Below are 13,742 nucleotides of genomic sequence, written 5' to 3' on the forward strand. Positions count from 1 at the left end.
CCGGAGGGGGTTCGTCGTCGCTGAAGAAATGAGGGATCCTGGTGGGGACTCGCCGCCCGCTCCGTTATCCGCCGCGTTCACGTAGCGAGGCGGCAACTCGGCTGCAGCCTGAGCTCTCCTCCCTTAACTTACCCAAATTACGCTCGTGGGATTAAATCACACAGTAAAGCTAATAACGCTTATTAGCTATAAACCCCCTTCGAGTGTTTTGGTTCTTTTTCGGCTTCCCTCCCCCAAGGAATAAAACGCACAACGAAGAAAAAAAAAATAAAAAAAGAAGCAAATTCATACATAATTGATTCATATCAATGTGTAGCCAGATCTTCCGTCTGGGTGCCGAAACACACTCCCCCCTCCTTTCCTCAAGCTTGTTGAGTGAGGAGGTGAGGATGGGTAGTGGCGGCTGCTGCCATCAGCCGCCCACCTGCTCGGAAGGGCTCCGGGAGCGGGGACCCGCCGGGAGGGGGGGGGGGGGGGAAGGCGGCGGGCGGGGGATGCGCTGCCCTTTGCCGCTCCGAGCGCCGGTTCCACAGAGTTGCTAAGTGGTCTCCATTCACACTGACTGGAGGGGGCAAATGCGTCTTTGTCTCTCTATCACAGGAGTTTTCACCTTCCTCTCCCATTCTGCTGTTGCAAAACCGAGTTAATGTGAAAGAAATAACCTGGAATCCGTCTGTACCGCTTATAGGAGACTGCAAGTGTTCACGCTCGCCTTTAGAAATATGCTTTCAAAACCAATCTGCCCACTTAGCGCAGTTTTGGTAAACCAGATCTATGAAGCACCTTGATGAAAGTGTCTGGCTGCACAATATACATTTGAGGCCTTCCGGCCCTTCACATTTCAGACCTCATGGAGCCCTGTCGTTTTCTAAGGTTTTATTTTCCAGATACACGATTTGGAACTAGAGCTACATAACGCCTAAACGCATTCTGCAACAAGGAAATAAGAGGAATATCTAATGAAATAATAAGGAATACTATATCTTCTGTACTATCGCATTTGTACTGTTGATACCAGAGCATTCGTTTATAAGGGAAAAAAATAAAACAAAAAATGTCCTCTGGAAAGTTTCTACAGTCTAGAAGAAACTAGAATTTAAATCCTCTCACACGACATTAAGATGACACACGTGTACCCAGGGGGTTTCACCGGACCATTCCCCAATTTTGCTACAATCCCCAGCGGTTCCGATATAGAGACAACGGTTTAATTACATGGAATAAACACAGACGGGGATAGAGACTTCGCTCCCCTGTAGGTAGGTGAACTTCTTAACCACTCAATTTTAGGAAAGCTAAACTCAGCGAATACCAGGTCCACAGATACTTTAGCCCAAACATTTCTTTTCCACATGCTAGAGAACAGAGATGGGGAAAGACTGTAGTCATGTTTAAAACCGCTCCTATTGCTCCAGTGCCACCGTGGAGCTGATCACCAGGGCCGTGTCTGCCTCCACGGAATGCAAAAAATAAGAGCCCTAGGAAAGCCAGGAAACTGTTGGCATCTGTGGCCGAGGGCCTGCACAAAACTAAGGTTAAAACAACAGGGAGGAGCCCCGCTAAAACCAGAAGGAAACCAGAAGGAAGCAGGGCAGCACCAAAACAGAAAAATGACTTTAGGGCAACACTGTGCTGGATGCTCTGCTGGAGCGGCAGCATCTCTTCTAAGAACCACTTGCCTTCTCCCTAAACGAGGGGAGGGAACTGGAAACACCCCGTGTCTCAGAGAGGAGAGGGGCGGATCCGGTCAGTAATGCCAGAAAAACGAAATTAAAAGCGATAGTGCTCTTCCCAGTGAAACGCAGCGGCCGTCACCGTGGTGGCACATCACCATCAGGGAGCACATTGAGAACGCTGGTAACCCTGCCCGGCCTGGCATCCTTCCACGCTGCTCTGCAGAGTCAGTTCTACCAAGGAAAGCCAGCGGGACTCTCTCACAAGACAGCGTTAAAATGCAGAGAAAACTGGAAATCAACAAGGGTCCCGAGGAAGGGAACATCGCTCCTCTTGCGAAAGAATTGATTTAGAGTCGCTGTCGGAGCGCGGGATTCCTTCAGGGTTTTATTTTGTGTGCGTGCACTTTGATCCCTCCCCCCGAGTTTTAAAACTCAGAAGCTGCAACAGCTATCGACTCTTTGATATCCTCCAACAGAAGAAAAATAATTTAAACTGATAAAAACACTTCGGTTTACATCACCCTCTAACAAATACTGCATAGACCACTTACAGCAAAGCCAGATTTTGCTTACCAAGAGACATAACGTTTACTCTAATATACAAAAAAAAAGTTGCCACTGCTGACACGTTAAAGATATATAGACTTTCTTAAAGCATGAATATATTTTATTAAAAATAAAATACGAAGCAATTCTAAAAAAGCAACAAGCAACTAACTTGCACCCCACAGCGAAACAATTTGTTGTTTTTAAAGTAGCAATTAACGCTACTAAAACCACAGTACAAAAAGCTTAAGCAGGAAAGGTGAACAGCAGAGAAAAAAAAAAAATAGCTTACATGTTTCTGCCTGCATTCAGAACCGAAACTGCAGAGAGCGACTCAACCCTTTATGACCATTGTGGGTGGCTCTGAAAAGAGCCTTTTTTTGGTTTGTATAGTGTCCTGATTCGTCTTAGATGCGTTCACTTGGCCTTGGCCTTGTGGCTGTCGGTCTTCTTGGGCAGCAGCACGGCCTGGATGTTGGGCAGCACCCCGCCCTGCGCGATCGTCACCTTGCCCAGCAGCTTGTTGAGCTCCTCGTCGTTGCGGATGGCCAGCTGCAGGTGGCGGGGGATGATGCGCGTCTTCTTGTTGTCGCGGGCCGCGTTGCCCGCCAGCTCCAGGATCTCGGCCGTCAGGTACTCCAGCACGGCCGCCAGGTACACCGGGGCGCCGGCGCCCACCCGCTCCGCGTAGTTGCCCTTGCGCAGCAGCCGGTGCACGCGGCCCACGGGGAACTGCAGCCCGGCCCGCGACGAGCGCGACTTGGCCTTGGCGCGCGCCTTCCCGCCCTGCTTCCCGCGGCCCGACATCGCAGCGACTCAGCGAACACACACGCAACAGGTCTTCTGATGAAGAAACTGTCCCGCCCGCACCCGCCCGCCGGTTTATATCCTGCCTGGGCGGAGCGGAGGCGCGTTCTGTGATAGGCTGTTAGGGAGGCGTTGTTTCGACAGCCAATGGGAAAGCGAATCGAGAGGTAGCCAATAGCAAAGCTTATCGGGGAGTGACGGCCCGAAGTAGAACTTCCAACCAATGGCGATGCAGCGCTGTGGACAGGCTGCTTTGCACAGCACCGCTATAAAAAGGAGCTCCCGCGGCCTCGGTGTTATCCCGTGTTTTGTGAGCGCTCAGACAGACAGAGTGAGAGGCACTTTTGCTGTGATGCCCGAGCCGGCTAAATCCGCCCCCGCGCCCAAGAAGGGCTCCAAGAAGGCGGTGACCAAGACGCAGAAGAAGGGCGACAAGAAGCGCAAGAAGAGCCGCAAGGAGAGCTACTCCATCTACGTGTACAAGGTGCTGAAGCAGGTGCACCCCGACACGGGCATCTCGTCCAAGGCCATGGGCATCATGAACTCCTTCGTCAACGACATCTTCGAGCGCATCGCCGGCGAGGCCTCGCGCCTGGCGCACTACAACAAGCGCTCCACCATCACCTCGCGGGAGATCCAGACGGCCGTGCGGCTGCTGCTGCCCGGCGAGCTGGCCAAGCACGCCGTCTCCGAGGGCACCAAGGCCGTCACCAAGTACACCAGCTCCAAGTAAATCTCTGTTTAAAAGACTAACCCAAAGGCTCTTTTAAGAGCCACCCACTTTTCCAGTAAAAGAGCTGTTGTACACCTATCTTTGCCCCGTACTTGCCTCTTTACAGCTCTTTCTGCTCTGCTGAGCGTAGCTGTTACCAGTGAGTCTTCATACTGCCTGTTGTGTGTGCTCTTGTAGGCTGCTTCTATCACCAGATGTTTGCAGGGCACCTTCCTTTCACTGCCCACTTCCTGCGTGCCGTTGGTCTGCGAAAGTCCCAAGCGTCTGAAATGAGAGGAAGGGGAAGTGGTTAAGGTGATCGCTCTTCCCGAGTCAGGGCAGTTTCAGTCCTGTTTTCGTCCTTTCTCCCTAATTCTAATGCTATGAACTTCTGTGTTATCAATCATGTGCATACACCAATATAGGTGTAGAAGATTTTAGCAATTAGTAAGGAATTTATTTTTTTAGTGCTTTGTTTCACTTTTTTTCCCTATCTGGAAAAAAAAAAATCCTGTTTAAAATGTGTACCGTAGAGGATTAATTAAGCTATTTCATATTTTTTCTTTATTTTAAGGTTCCTAATACAAAATTGTTAATGATCCCAGAATAGACTAATTTACAGATAGTTAAAGTCTAATCGCGCGTCAACGACCGTGATTCCTCACTCCCTGCTGCCCCCTGATGGGCGTTTCTGAAATCTATCGTTTTGCAATATCGGGTTAAAACTTCATCCTCAGAGATATAGGAAAACTGCAATAACCCATGAAAAACTGGTCTCTATGCAAGCAAGACTTAGAGAAGCTAAATAACGGTCGGAAAACACCAGTGACCAAGCTCTTCAAGTGAAAAAATTGGTGATTCTAAAGAGAGCTTTTGGGTCGAGCAGGTCTGGCGCAGGGTGCAGAGACAGCTTACTTGGAGCTGGTGTACTTGGTGACGGCCTTGGTGCCCTCGGAGACGGCGTGCTTGGCCAGCTCGCCGGGCAGCAGCAGCCGCACGGCCGTCTGGATCTCCCGCGAGGTGATGGTGGAGCGCTTGTTGTAGTGCGCCAGGCGCGAGGCCTCGCCGGCGATGCGCTCGAAGATGTCGTTGACGAAGGAGTTCATGATGCCCATGGCCTTGGACGAGATGCCCGTGTCGGGGTGCACCTGCTTCAGCACCTTGTACACGTAGATGGAGTAGCTCTCCTTGCGGCTCTTCTTGCGCTTCTTGTCGCCCTTCTTCTGCGTCTTGGTCACCGCCTTCTTGGAGCCCTTCTTGGGCGCGGGGGCGGACTTGGCCGGCTCGGGCATCGCAGCAAAAGTGCCTCTCGCTCTGTCTGTCTGAGCGCTCACAAAACACGGGATAACGCCGAGGCCGCGGGAGCTCCTTTTATAGCGGCGCTGTGCGTAGCAGCTTTTATAGACTCGATTACGAGCGAGGAAGCCACACCTCCCGCCGGCCCTATGACTCAGTGAAATCAGAGATGGGGTTGCCGGGGTTGCCCGCACCGGCGAACGTGCCCTTCGATCAAGCGATGCACCTCGTGTGTTGTCTTAGGGAGAAAACGATGTGTTTGTCACAGCGGCGGCCCCACGCGCGCGACCCTCTGTGTGTCCTGGGGAGTAAACGGTGGCGTGTGGCGCGGAGAGGCAGCAACAGCGCGGGGCGCGCAGCGATGTGCGGCCCATCGTTGCAGAGCGATAGGAGCGACACGATGTGTCCGTCCCTCGGCGTGTGTGTGTAGGGGACCGGCGGAGCGATGCACTGCTCCGTCGCGGCGCAGGGCGATACGTTTCGGAGAGGCATAGATCGATATATGTGTCGGGGGGTAAAGGGAATGAGTTTTGGGGCGCACAAAACTATGTATTTCCGGGGGGACGTGTGTTTCTGGACACGCAGAGCGATGACCGTGTCGGACGCAGGGGAATGTGTGTCCATCGGCGCAGCGCGATGTGTTTCGGAAAAGCGCGGCGGGGGGCCGACGCCGCGACTCGGCGATGTGTGTTTGGGGAGGTGCAGAACGATGGGACTATCGTACGATGGGACTATCGTACGCTGGTCGGTGTGTTTGTGAGCTGGTACAGAGCGATGGGAGTGTCTTCGGGGAGCGGAGAGCTGTGTGTGTCCGTGGGCGTAGAGCGATGTGTTTGTTGGGGAGGAGCGGAGCGATGAGTCTGTCATCGGCGGAAGAGCGCTGTGTCTGTGCATCGTAGCAGAGCGCTGTGCGTGATCGTCGGTGCAGAGCGATGTGTGTGTTATTGGGCATAAGGCTAACGTGGTTGGGGAGCGCAGAGCGGTGGCTCTGTCGTACGAAGGGCGATGTGTGCGTTGTGGGGAGCGGCGCGATGCTGGTGTAGGGCAGGAGCGCAGCGCTGTGTTTGTGCATCGTAGCAGCGCGATGCGAGAGTCCGTCAGTGCAGAGCGCTGTGTGTGTTGTTGGGCTCAGGGTGCAGCGTATGTTTGTGGGGGAGCAGAGCACTGCGTGTTTCGGGAGGCGCAGAGCGCTGCTTGTGTCGGGGTGTAAGGGTAATGTGGTTTGGGGGGGAGCAGAGCGATGTGTTTCTGGGAGGACGCAGAACGACGGTGCTTTCGGGGGAGAGACAGAGCGATGGCTGTTGTCGGAGGCAGGGGAACGTGTGTGTGTGTTCGTCAGCTCAGAGCGGTGTATTTCGGAAGAGAGGGGGGTTGGGGGCGACGCCGCGACAGGGCGATGTGTGTTTCGGGAAGTGCAGAACGATGGGACTATCGTACGCTGCGCGGTGTGTTTCAGAGTCGGTGCAGAGCGATGGGAGTGTCTTCGGGGAGCGGAGAGCTGTGTGTGTCCGTGGGTGTAGAGCGACGTAGGGGAGGAGCGGAGCGATGTGTCTGGCATCGAGCGCTGAACGCTGTGTCTGTGCATCGTAGCAGAGCGCTGTGTGTGGCCGTCGGCGCAGAGCGATGTGTGTTATCGGGCGTAAGGCTAATGTGGTTTGGGGAGCGCAGAGCGATGGCTCTGTCGTACGAAGGACGATGGGGAGCAGAGCATTGAGGGGAGCAGAGCGATAAGAGTGTCTTCGGGGAGCGGAGCGATGCCGGTGTAGGGCAGGAGCGCAGCGCTGTGTTTGTGCATCGTAGCAGCGCGATGCGAGCGTCCATCGGTGCAGAGCACTGTGTGTGCTGTTGGGCTCAGGGTGCAGCGTATGTTGCGGGCGCAGAGTGCTGTGTGTGTCGCGGGGTAAGGGCAATGTAGTTTGGGGGGCGCAGAGCGATGTGTTTCGGGGAGGACGCAGGACGATGTGTGCCTGTCTGTGCTAAGTTCTGTGGATGTCCGTCGGTGCAGCACGATGTGTTTCGAAAAAGCGGAGGGCGACGCCGCGACAGGGTGATGAGTGTTTCGGGAAGTGCAGAGCGATGGGACTATTGTACGCTGCGCGGTGTGTTTGTGAGTCGGTGCAGAGCGATGGGAGTGTCTTCGGAGGTGATGTGTGAGTCCGTGGGAGTAGAGCGATGCCGGTGTAGGGCAGGAGCGCAGCGCTGTGTTTGTGCATCGCAGCAGCGCGATGCGAGTGTCCGTCGGTGCAGAGCGCTGTGTGTTTTGTTGGGCTCAGGGTGCAGCGTATGTTTGGGGGAAGCAGAACACTACGTGTTTCGGGAGGCGCAGAGCGCTGGTTGTGTCGGGGTATAAGGGTAATGTGGTTTGGGGGCGCATAGCAATGTGTTTCTGGGAGGACGCAGAACGACGGTGGTTTCAGGACAGAGCGAGCGACGGCTGCGTCGGACGCAGGGGATTCTGTGCGTGTCGGGGCGCTGAGCGCCGTGTGTGTCCGTCGGCGCATCGTGATGTGTTTCGGAAAAGAGGGGGGGAAGGGGGAGCGACGCCGCGACAAGGCGATGTGTGTTTCGGGAAGTGCAGAACGATGGGACTATCGTACGCTGCGCGGTGTGTTTCAGAGTCGGTGCAGAGCAATGGGAGTGTCTTCGGGGAACGGAGAGCTGTGTGTGTCCGTGGGTGTAGAGCGACGTAGGGGAGGAGCGGAGCGATGTGTCTGGCATCGAGCGCTGAACGCTGTATCTGTGCATCGTAGCAGAGCGCTGTGTGTGTTATTGGGCGTGAGGTTAATGTGGTTTGGGGAGCGCAGAGCGATGGCTCTGTCGTACGAAGGGCGATGTGTGCGTTGTGGGGAGTAGAGCGATGAGTGTCTTCGGGGAGCGGAGCGATGCCGGTGTAGGGGAGGAGCGCAGCGCTGTGTTTGTGCATCGTAGCAGCGTGATGCGAGTGTCCATCGGTGCAGAGCGCTGTGTACGTTGTTGGGCTCAGGGCGTAGCGTATGTTTGGGGGGTGCAGAGTGCTGTGTATGTCGCGGGGTAAGGGTAGTGTGGTTTGAGGGGCGCAGAGTGATGTGTTTCGGGGAGGTCACAGGACGATGGTGGTTTGCGGGGCAGAGGCAGAGCGATGTCTGTGTCGAACGCAGGGGAATGTGTGCGTGCGGGGGTGCTGAGCGCTGTGTGTGTCCTTCAGCGCAGCGCGGTATGTTTCGGAAAAGCGGGGGGAGGGGGAGCGACGCCACGACAGGGCGATCTGTGTTTCGGGAGTCGCAGAGCCGATGTGACTATCGTACGCTGCGCGGTGTGTTTGTGTGTCGGTGCAGAGAGATGGGAGTGTCTTCGGAGAACGGAGCGCTGTGCGTGTCCGTGGGCGTAGAGCGATGTCTGTGTAGGGGAGGAGCGGAGCGGAGCGCTGTGTTTGTCCATCGCAGCAGAGCGCTGCGTGTGTCTGTCGGTGCAGAGCGATGTGTGTGCTTTTGGACTCAGAGCGCAGCGTATGTTGGGGGGAGCAGAGCGCTGGTTGTGTCGGGACGTAAGGGTAATGTAGTTTGGGGGGCGCAGAGCGATGATTGTGTCGGACTCGGGACGATGTGTGCGTGTCGGAGCACTGACAGATGTGTGTCCCCGTCGGCGCAGCGCGATATGTTTCAGAAAAGTGGGGGGGGAAGGGAGGCGACGACGCGGCAGGGCGATGTGTTTGGGGAGGCGCAGAGCGATGGGACTGTCGTAGGCTGGGCGGTGTGTTTGTGAGCCGATGTGGAGTGATGGGAGTGTCTTTGCGGAGCGGAACGATGCCTTTATAGGGGAGGAGCGGACCGCTGTGTTTGTCATCGGCGGAAGAGTGATGTGTGCGGCTTCGGCGCGGAGCGAAGTGTGTGTCGGACGGTGCACGGTGCTGTCTGTGTCGGGGAGTGCAAACCTAATGTGTGTTTCGGGGTGCAGTGTCGTCTTCAGGAGCACAGTGCGATGTGTGTGGGGGACACTGTGTGTGTGTGTGTGTGTTTGCACATCATTTTATGGTAAACGTGTTATGGAACATTAAGGAAGTGAAGGATCTTTTCCCAGAACAAAGCAGTGTACTGGAACTCAACAGTGGGCTGTTGAGAGAAGCGGTCTCTTAAGGTCGCTGTAATAAGTGCTCCTTTTTGGGACCCACGAACACTTGGAAGGAGACTTAAGATCTTCGTCCTCCTACTGCTTAACGACGTGGGGCGTGAGAGTGTTGTGCGCTTCACGCAGATCATCTTTCATCTCGGGTTTCTTCGGTCGAGCTTGCGCAAGTCGCGACAGCACCGCGCCGGGATTACTTACGTACTCGTGGATTTCCGCGTTCCTGATTGCCGAGCGCGGCGCTGCCCCGCTGCTCGCCGTGCCCGAGGCTCCCTCGGCGGCGGGATCCAGCCCCGCTCGCCCCAGGTAAGACGAGATGGTCGCGAAGGTGCCCGCTGCTCCCAGCGTAAAGCCGCGGCTCTTTCCTCTCTGGCACCGACGACGCGTCCCGCCGCGCTCTGCTCCCGGCCGCGCTCCCGGCTCCTCTCCCGACCCATACATCTGACCGAGATGATAATTACAAACACATTTCTGTAATGAATTTGTATTTGTCTTATCTGGCTATTCCTTTCTGGCAACATACGCGTTAGAGATTCAATTACCTCTGTTTCTTGCACCGCTGCCGGATGCCCTTTGCACGGAGCTATCTTACTCATGAGCCCCAAATTAACCCTTATGGGGCTTCGGCGGTAAGCGCGGAAACAAAAGGGTCCCGCATACCGTGTCACAGAGCAGCTCCTCTCCCCCGCAAGACGCTGCATCCCACCTCGCCCGCCCTGTCCCGCCGGCAGCAATCCTGCCTTGTTTCTCCTCTTGCCGCCGAGGCTCTGTCTTGGGTGGGTGTTGAGGGAAAAGCGATCGTAGGTGGAAGTGTGGGAACTGCCGAAGTAAAATCTGTGGTTTACCCCGAATGGAAGTATCGGACTCCTCCCCAGAGCCCCCGTCCCTCCGTTTGCTGTTGCTCGGACTTGCGGCGGAGCTCACTCATACGGGAAATAGCCGCGAATGGGGAGATGGGAGAGGAGAGCCCGCGGCGGTCAGGCTCGGGGCTGAGTCACGGCAGGGCACTGACTGGTAGCCTCCTTACACGACCCCCCCCTCTCCCCCCCCCCCCCGGCCCCCCTCCTCTCCACTTCCCCACGCTGGTTCCTCCAACGATTTCCTCGAACTTTAGGCCGGCAAACTCCTCCTCCTCTCCGTGGATCCGAGCCCCGGGCACACACACGGCCGTGGGAGGGATCCCCGGCCGGGGCGGGAGGGAGGATCCGGCAGAGCCCACAGCGAAGGGGCGGCGCGGAGTCCTTAGTGTCCCCTGGCTCCTTGTGGCACGGGGCAGTCCGGCACTGTGCCCTTCAGCAGTCCAAACTCTCCTCGCAGCCGAGACAAGAGGCAGATTACCAGGGAGCAGCACCCCCACCCGCTCCTTTCATGTGCACAGATTTGGCAGGGAAGCCACACTTCGCCTCACATTAGTTATCACTAATTGCTCTGTGTTATCCTTAGCTGTCCAAGAACAGCTTCATACGGTCCCTTTAGAGTGAAATAGTTCACAACAATGGTGAGAATATCTTAGCGTTAGGTGGCGATAAAGTTCCTCTTCTCAGTGGTGGGATAAAGTGCCTTATCTCCACAAAACTATGGCAACCATCACCGACATAAACAAATATTTTACAAAAAAACTTAACACTTTCGCTTGCATACGATCTGTGCCCTTATAAAGTCGCATGGTTCCAGGATTATTTTTTTTTTCTTGAGATGAAGAGAATCTAAATTAAAACCCTCTTCTAGTTGGATTTTTGCAGACATGTGTCACCTTTCTGCCATTTGTCGCCTGCCAAAGTTTTCTCCCTAAAAGACTGTTGCGTATTGCATATTGTCTGGGAGAGAAAGTTAAGTGCCATGGCAAGAGAAGGAATCAGCACCAGAAGGCGTGGTTAAAAAAGAAGTAAAAAAAAAAAAAAAAAATCCCAGGCAGTATAAATCAGTTTTCCTTTGGGAGCTGCTTACCAAACTTCGCCCGGCAGCCACAAGCATAAGGAAACAAAAACATTCGAGTCACGAAGGTTAATGTGATGCCTTTCTAGCCATGAACTAAATTGTATGGAGACCTGAAAACGAGTAAGCTGAGCTCATTGCTCAGGGCGGGTCTACCAACCCTATGTCAAAGGAAATGGGAACCTATCTAAGATAAAGAAAAAAATTTGCACATCCGAAGACAGGGGCTTTAGCACCCTTTTGTTCTTGAAAAGCATTGTCTTTCCCGCCGGAACAGCCCACAAAGATTCGGCCAACCTGTCCCTCTCCTAACTTTTCGTGTGTTTTCAGATCTTACGGAAGAATTAATTCCCTAAACATAGACTGACATTTGGAAGGGGAGTTTTGGGCACCGGTTCCATACCATGGAAGATCCGACCCTGCGCCGGCAATGTAGAGCAAGAATGCTTTATTCATCACATCAACTAGAAACAGGCAGATTTCATTGCAGCTCTGCTCATACTTCTGCATCCAATTGTACTCCGTTCCCATAAGGGAAACATGCTTCTTGTTGCTGGAACCTTCTTTCTCCCTTTCCCTTTGCCAGACTTGAAGATTACTTGTTTGAGGATTTCTTGAGATCTTGTTCTCTGCCTCTTGGCTTTGGGGTTGCATTTAGGCTCAGGCTTTAGCTTACATGCTGTGCCTGTGCATGTCTGCATCCACCGGCTGCACTTTCCTGGCTCGACCTTGTCCCAGCCTTGTCCCTGTGGACCTGCTCAGTGATCCAGGGCTGTGGCTGTTCCCAATGACTGCCACCGTCCCTGCCCCACTCGCCATGTGTGGGCCCTACCTGCCATGCTCTCCCCCTCATCTCCCAGCTCACCTGCCCTTGTGGGGCAGCCCCCTTCTGCTGCTCACTCACAAACTTTGTTGAACTTGTTTGTCCACCGAGGAAGGTATTTACTGAAGTTAAGTTAGACTTAATACAGAATCTCCTTCAAATAGCCATCATTTACATATCTGTCCCCACCTAATGTGTTAGTGATGGTAGCACAGATATGAGGACTGATAAAAATTCAGCCGCTTCCAAGCAGTTCCTGAGATATCAGCCTTCACTGTTGATCCTGCACAGTTCACTTTTTTTCTAGCTCAATATGCCCCGACCTTCTCAAATACCTGATGTTGGGACAATATCAGGGCATGGTCCCCTTGATTTGCATAAAGATGGCAGATTGCTGACTTGAAGTGGCACAGTTCAGTATTGCATCTGCTTCTATGAATATTGGCTGCCGAGTATCATAGGTGTCAATAATAGTAGCCATCAGCCTGTTCTGTCTTTCCTTCCTCTTTCCTTCTGTCCTTCTTCCTATCCCCCTCACCCATCTGAAGGTGACTCCTGTTTGTTATTCCCCTTGTTCTCAGGATGTTGCTATGTACCAGCCCTCTCCCATCCCTACTCCTCCTCCTAGGGAAGGATTGTTTTTTCCTTAAAGCATGCAAGCAGTACCTGTCATTACTGAACACATAGCATCCACCTCTTCCCTGCCTCATCAAATGTCCTGATTCCTGATCTGTGGCATTGAATTGTGGTTTTGAGCTGCAGCCAAGGAGTGTGCTGAACATCGCTATGGTGGGTCTAGACAGAATTTTGTGGTGGGTATTCTTAAGCACCAGAGAAGATGGACTATTTCTTTGTCCAACTGAACAGAAAATAGTTACCATGCTCACTAACTTGCTTCAGTTGTCTGTCTGCAGTCAGGCAAAAAAAAAAAAAGGAGAGAGTTAGTGTCAGAGGTGACAGTGACGCAAGTGCATGATATCCTGAGGAGAGGAAGACATCCTTGGGAACCTGTGAATCAAAGCTGAGCCGTACTGACTACCTGCCTCCAGTGCCTGTATGCCCAAGTGATAGTTGGCAGCATCCTGTAGGGAAGTGGATGCTGGTGGTGTCCCCACGCTTTCCTCTGTGGTCCTACTGACAGATGGGGCAGTCAGGATACTCATGAGCCAGGTTAAGAGAAGAAATCATTAAAAATTAAGGGTGTCGTAGGTATGTTCTGCCGATTCTGCTGATCTCTTTCGGTGAATGAGATTCATTTATTTTGTGAATACTGGGCTGCATCCAGAGCAACCTTGTCAGACAAGATTTCAGAATAACCTTCAAGGCCTGTAACTTTTTTTTTTGAGGAGGGGAAAGGAGGAAACAGCAGTTATGGACTGTAGCAAACAACTTAAGTGACTCCTGGGAGCAAAAAGCCCACTATGGCTTCCTGGGTATCACCTGGAAGGAGAGGAGCACAAGCTCTTTCTGAAATGCATAGGTCTTCCCAACCTCAAAATGTCTGGGAAAGACCCATGGATATCAGCTTTCCAGGGTCTCAGCTTTCTTCTCAGTGCTCACCTGTAATGCTCTGCTGCTCATTTATCGCAGCCTACAAGGAGGAAGAGTAGCTTAGATGTCTTCCACATCCTGAAGTACTGCAGCTGATTGCACTTTTCCCATCTTTGTAGTATCATCTCCCACCATCGATAATGGGTCTTCTGAGCCAAGGCACCAGGCAGCTAGGGAGCGGGTCAGCCACTCCATCCCTGCCTGCGCTGCCTGCAGATTATAGGAGACTGTACAGGACAGTTCAGCTCTGCAGCAAGCTGTACCATTACATGTTTGTCGCTTCTTATTTCATCCT

At 53.5% G+C, this 13,742-nt stretch overlaps 3 protein-coding genes across 3 annotated transcripts; 1 reads left to right on the forward strand and 2 right to left on the reverse strand.

Annotated features, from left to right (window-relative positions):
* Positions 1 to 2,331: 2,331 nt before the first annotated feature.
* LOC309681737 (histone H2A-IV) lies at positions 2,332 to 3,062 on the reverse strand. Its single transcript, XM_082495674.1, has one exon. It carries the CDS (start codon positions 3,027 to 3,029, stop codon positions 2,640 to 2,642), a length of 390 nt encoding a protein of 129 aa, XP_082351800.1. The 5' UTR covers positions 3,030 to 3,062; the 3' UTR covers positions 2,332 to 2,639.
* Positions 3,063 to 3,381: 319 nt separating this feature from the next.
* LOC309672583 (histone H2B 1/2/3/4/6) lies at positions 3,382 to 3,762 on the forward strand (the record flags this gene model as incomplete). Its single annotated transcript, XM_082484119.1, has 1 exon — positions 3,382 to 3,762. One exon carries the CDS (start codon positions 3,382 to 3,384, stop codon positions 3,760 to 3,762), a length of 381 nt encoding a protein of 126 aa, XP_082340245.1.
* An 890-nt stretch (positions 3,763 to 4,652) lies between these two features.
* Positions 4,653 to 5,033, reverse strand: LOC309680344 (histone H2B 1/2/3/4/6; the record flags this gene model as incomplete). The annotated part of the gene is made up of 1 exon (XM_082493908.1): positions 4,653 to 5,033. One exon carries the CDS (start codon positions 5,031 to 5,033, stop codon positions 4,653 to 4,655), a length of 381 nt encoding a protein of 126 aa, XP_082350034.1.
* Between the last annotated feature and the right edge of the window lie 8,709 nt (positions 5,034 to 13,742).

This window comes from Vanellus vanellus, assembly GCF_965231255.1.
Source record: "Vanellus vanellus genome assembly, chromosome: 1".
In the NCBI taxonomy this organism is placed as follows: domain Eukaryota; kingdom Metazoa; phylum Chordata; class Aves; order Charadriiformes; family Charadriidae; genus Vanellus; species Vanellus vanellus.